At 32.9% G+C, this 6,129-nt stretch overlaps 1 protein-coding gene across 1 annotated transcript; it reads left to right on the top strand.

Annotated features, from left to right (window-relative positions):
- The first annotated feature begins 292 nt into the window (after positions 1-292).
- Positions 293-2,460, top strand: LOC132800620 (deoxypodophyllotoxin synthase-like). The gene is made up of 3 exons (XM_060814757.1): positions 293-724; positions 851-1,175; positions 1,889-2,460. The coding sequence occupies exons 1-3, from the start codon at positions 345-347 to the stop codon at positions 2,150-2,152; spliced, it is 969 nt and encodes a 322-aa protein (XP_060670740.1). The 5' UTR covers positions 293-344; the 3' UTR covers positions 2,153-2,460.
- Positions 2,461-6,129: the final 3,669 nt, after the last annotated feature.

A 6,129-nucleotide genomic window follows, 5' to 3' on the forward strand; every position in this document is an offset into this window, starting at 1 on the left:
ATATAATCAGTGATAAGCAATTGCGTCATGGCATATGTAGATGACATATAAAATTATGTTGATGTAATTATCAATCTAATTAATTAGTACTAGATGTTAAAATCACTTATGTAGGAGATATCATATAATATCCCCTGAATTGCCACGAGTCTCATCAACTTTGTTCACGAGGTAGTCTCCATCACATTCTGTTGCATCATGCATCGTTAACAAAAATAAATAAGGAAAAATGTGCATGAAAACTTCTATAAATAGCATGATAATTTTCCAGAGCATGCACATCCATTGCTTTGGCAATATAATTTCTGTATAGAAACTTAACTTGTGGAAAAAAAAAAAAAAAAATGGGTTCCCAAACAGAGGTCCCTCAAATTCCTGTTATAGATTTCTCTAGGGAAGACTTGAGTCCTGGTTCATCTTCATGGATTTCCATGTGCAACCAAGTCAGGTGTGCATTAGAGGAACACGGTTGTTTTTTGGCAAAATATGATCAACTTTCGCCTCAACTTTGCGCGAAAGTATTGAGCCAAACCAAGGACATGTTTGAGCTTCCCACAGAAGTCAAATTGAGAAACACCGGGGATATACCGTTCCGTGGTTATGGAATTGATAAGTTCCAAAAAAAGCCACTCCTTGAAAGCATGGGAATTGACAATGCAAGATTTATAGAAGAGACTCAGAAGTTCGTGAATCTCATGTGGCCCGACGGAAAGGACAATTTCTGGTAAGTAATATAAATGCATGGTTACCTTTTTTTTTTTTAATTAAATCATGAACATAATTTGATAGTTCACTGCTTAAGCTTTATGTCTGTATTAATTATAATAAAATTACTTAATTATTTTTGCAGCGAAGTTGTTAATTCTTATGCCAAGATATTAGGAGCTTTGAATGATATGGTACTACAAATGGTTTTTGAAAGCTATGGAGCAGGGAAGCACTATGCCTCTTTCGCTGCTTCTAACAGTGAAGTTATTAGATTCGCCAAATATATACCTCAAGAAGACACCGAGGTGACGAATACAAGACTTCAACCCCATAAGGACCTCAGCTTTGCAACTATAGTTCATCAGATCGATGTTGGTGGTTTGGAGATAGAAGCGAAGGATGGCTCTTGGATCGCTCTTCAACCTAAGCCTTCACACTTTTTGTTCATGGCGTGCCAAGCCATAGAAGTCAGTAATGTTCACCTCATCAAGTCAACTTCATGCATGATTTAAAAATTTTATCCTAGTCCTTTATTATAAAACAATAATACTACACCTACCATAAAATGTTTACCAAAAACATTTATCAAAATGGCATATATCAATATATTATTAATTGTCAATATTCATATATAACTTTAATATAAATGAGTAAATTCTTAAATAAATAAATGATAAAAAAATCTATTAAATATTATCATATCATTTAACACATCATTTGTTAAATAAATATTGAATATTTTGATAAATGTAGCATTATTGATTTTAAAACTATAAAGACAAACACCAAAAAATTTACCATATAATATAACACAAATAATGTGTCATTATTTTATCGGTTGAAAAATATAAATATAACATAGATATTAATGAATTAACCTTCAAAATAAAAATGTAAATTGAAACATACTAATAAAAAAACAGTTATGTTAGACTTATCAAAATTCATAAAATTTATTTACTAAATGATATGAAGAAAGATATGATAGTATTTAATTAGTTTATTTTTCTTATTCATTTATCCGTTTAAAGATTCACTTATTTATATTTAGATTATATTAACATATTTACCAATTATATATTTGAAACATGTTTTTTGGTGAATAGTTTAATGTTACATCATTTTGTAAACTATTTTAGACAAAATTAATTATTAATTTGTTGGTTAATTTGTTAAATAGGGATGGAGCAATGACAGAATTAAAGGTTGCAAGCATAGAGTGACCATATCAGGAAAAGGGGGAAGACACTCACTGCAACTGTTTAATTTCAACAATGGGGTCATACAAGTGCCAGAAGAAATGGTGGATGATGACCACCCCTTGCTCTATAACCCATTCAATCATACTGAGTATCTTCACCATTTTATTCGCACCGTCCAAAGTTCCAAAGACGCATTGAGGCTGCAGTTTGAAGATCCTTTGAAGGGCTTTTGTGGTGCCTGACCATCTTATATCCAGGAAATTAAAACTGATATATAAAATCAGTCTCTTATCCGGCCAATCTTATGTTTTCAAAATAAAATGACTTTGTAAAAGTTATAGGACTACCTTTAAAAAAATAAATAAAACAAAAATAAGAGACTGAATCTGCAGGGAAAAAAAAATATATGTATATATATATATATATATAAAGGTATGGTGTGTGTTTAAATAATCTTTCTTATTGTAGAAGAAATGTTCAGTGGTCAGTATTTTCTCTGTATTAAGTCAGTTCAGTACTATGTATCAAGTCAAAGTTAATTGTTTTGCTAGTCTTATTAATCTTGAGGAATATATACATATATTATATATTCATATAGTTATGATTTAATGGACTATTTAGCTTACTTATGATATATCATATAATGGTAGAATTGGTACATTATAGATGACAATATTAGTTTATGGGATTTATAAATTATTTCTTAATACTAAAAACGTAATATCAAAAAATAAATCTTTAATAATAGTTAATTAAAAAGCTACATTGTGTATAGATTCCACATGATTTTTTGCTTTAAAAAATGAATATTTTTTATTTTTTATTTTCTATTATTTTGTCATAGTATTGTATCACATCAATGTTATGTACTATAAGGTAAGTTATATAGTTCATTAGATTAAAATTTTATAATTACATATATAATTTTGATATAATAAAGACGTAATAAAAACCTTAGAAGAACATCTTATGTTGCAAGCAACATCATTTATTTTGGTTATCAAAAAAAAAAAAAAATTATCAATCAAAGTTTTAAAATATATATATATATATATATATTGAATCAACCCTCATAATAATTGCAAGTGGATTCTATGCCAATTTGATATACTGCTATTTCCCCATTTAGTTCTTAATTAATAAATTTAAAACATATTGAAATAATATGGTATTATATAAATAATGTGGCTTAATAAATAGCATAAGGCCTTTAACGTCCTTACCGTATCAAATTCCACCCATGCTAGTTTTCTTTTCAAATGAGCCGTTCGCCAATGGTACTGTCAACTGTCACTGATCTGTATTTCTAAGTAACTTTTATTTCTTTAGAGACAAAAGGTTAAAAAAATAAAAAATAAATAAAAAAGGAACCACTTTTTCGCTTAACATTATGCAAAAGGAAAATTTAAAGAAATCTGCAATAAACAAATAAAAATTATTTAATTTTGAAGAAAACTGAAAACCATATTCCTGCAACATTAATTTATAATGGGGAAATCGGATATACAACATTATATTGCTTTAGTTACAAGGCTTCTTGGAATTATTTCTACATTGTTCATTGTGCTTCAAGCCAACAAAATGTTTTACTGAGTATTGCTTTAAAATTTTCGTGTAATTCTAAGAAGTCCTGTTAGAATGTTGAAAAGCACTTCTGTCTTAGCAGCCCATCTTACGCAGCAGAAGACAGTTTATGAGGAAGTGTTTAATCAGTCAAAGACCTTAAGCAGTCTGATATGTAGCTTGGTACTTGATGCCCTGCTTTTCTTACCGTATCAAATTTTATTAACACACACACAAAAAAAAAAAAAAAATGTCTGATATCTTGACATGGAAGGAAATCTAAGACCAGATTGAGTTTGCTGCTTTCATCTTCCACATAAGTAACGAAAGTCTCAGTAACTTTGATCACACAGTTTACTTTATTTGGATATCTAGTTAAGAAAAGTACTTTTACTTCTTCAGAGGCACAAGGTGGAGAAAAACTGTAACACCCCGTTCCGAACCATGTCGGAAATTTTTGCACATTGACCGAGGTTGACTGTTGACCGTTGATCCAAGGGGTCAAAAGTTGACTTTTTATTCATGCAAGGTTGAGCTTTGACTCATGCATGGTTGTGAAGTGCTCGTCGATACGAGTCTGTAGACTAATGGCACGTCCGATTTGGACATGTGGTTTAAAAGTTATAGACCTGTAGAGTTTTTCAAACACTGTATTATTTTAATATTTTTTTTTACACGCATAACGATGTGCCACGTGTGACTTAATGAAGGTGACCATGTGTCACCATGGTGAAATGCCACATGTCAACCATGTGTAAAATCAAATTATTTTTATTATTATTTTAAATAATAATATTTTTATTTAATTAATTTGAATTTATTTGTTTTATTTTCTCTTTTCTTTTTCTTTTTCTTTTCTTTTCCCCACGTGGGAAAACACCATTTCTTTTTTTTTCTTTTTCTTTTCTTTTTTTTTTTCCTTTTTTTCCTTCTTCTTCCCCGAGCACCAAAACACAAAAAAAAAAAACACAGTTTTTTCTCCCACCGGCCGTCCCTCTCTCTCTCCTTGCTGCACCTTTTCCGGCCACCCATACAGTACACGCGCCGGCCACCGTCCAAGCCCGCCACCTCGCGACCTCAGCTACCAAATTTCCCAGCCAGCCGCCGCCGGACGTGCCCAGATCGGGCCGGCGAAGTCGCGGCGGCGAGGTGAAATTTTCCGGCGATTCTCGCCGTTTCCGACCAACCCAGCCCTTCCCATACCTCTATCCCACTATTTTCGACCCCTCTGAGTCCATTTCCGGGGTTAGATTTCCCAAAATCCCCACCGTTTGAAAGATCCCTCAAGATCAAAACCGGCCGAAGCTTCCCGACCAAATTCCGGCCACCTCCGGCGGAATTGGGGTCGATGGAGATCGGATTGGTGATCCTCGTCCCACGAGCTTCGATTCGGTATATTATTCGTCTATTTTGGTTAAAGTTTGTGTTTGACCCCCCGGGTACCGGGTATTATTTACCCGATTAAAATATTAATTTATTTGACTGTCTGTGAATTTTGTTCTAGGAGCACCGGTGAGTCGTGAAATTGATCCCATGGTAGATCATGGTTTAATTGCGTACTCCAGGTGAGTGACCCACCTTTAAAAATATTTTTGGGGTACTTAATTGTATTTATGTGGTATTAATTTGATATCTGTAATTTGTGCTCATGTGGTGTATTTTAAATACAATCGGGAAAAACATTATTTTATATATAATTACCCATTGGTGCTAAATGATATTTTGGGGTCATTAGAAAATTTCCGATTATTATTTTATGGTGATTTAATTATGAATTATATTGTGGTTTAATTTATTATGCATGAGCAAAGTGTATTTTGGTAGTATTTGTACGTGGTTTTAAATTTGATTTTTCGGGCATAATTGGGTTAAATATTTTACGAAAATATTGGTTTGAATTTTATAAATTATGCCCGCTATATTTTTATGGTTGCATCTCGTACTTCGAGAAAATTGTGGTTTGTTATTATCGCTGTTTCGTACCGGGTTGTTTAATAAAAATGTGTGGGATGGTAAGTGTGAGAATTTAATGTATTTCCCACGGTAATTTTGGAAAACGGTACGGTTGGTTATTTATGTTTATTTTTAGACGCATTCATACAGTATTGGTGTTCTGGTGTATGGTGTATGGACACGTGGTAGTGCGCGGTTATTATGTGGTTTAGCGTGCGGTTATTACTTCACCCGTGAGTTGCCATTGGACTGTGGGCAGGCAAGTTTGTTATTGGCCACAGCCGCCCCCCTCCTTGGCCGGGTTGATGGTTTTAGCAGCGGTACTGTCGGGATGCCGAAGTGACCGTTGCAGGTTTCTCTCTTTAACCCCCCGCCAGTCGGTGCTCGGGACGCTGGGTATCGGAGGGCATCACCGGTATATGGTGTGGTGCATCGGTGTAAATTGCAAATAATGGTTTAAACTCCAAAGGTGTTCAAAATTATTTACTATAATTTATTATATTTTTTTTTATTATATATTTGGGGTATGTTTTTTATTTATTTATTGTTTATCAAATGGTTTAATCCCTTGGTTTTTGGGAGGTATGTACATTGGGTTTTGCGAAAAGGTTTTAAAAAGGGAACATTTCAAACGGAGCGATTGGTGAGAGTTTTGAGGGAAATTATTATTTTCCAACAGTTATTATTATTATTTATTAATTGT

Source organism: Ziziphus jujuba, chromosome 2, assembly GCF_031755915.1.
Source record: "Ziziphus jujuba cultivar Dongzao chromosome 2, ASM3175591v1".
Taxonomy (NCBI): domain Eukaryota; kingdom Viridiplantae; phylum Streptophyta; class Magnoliopsida; order Rosales; family Rhamnaceae; genus Ziziphus; species Ziziphus jujuba.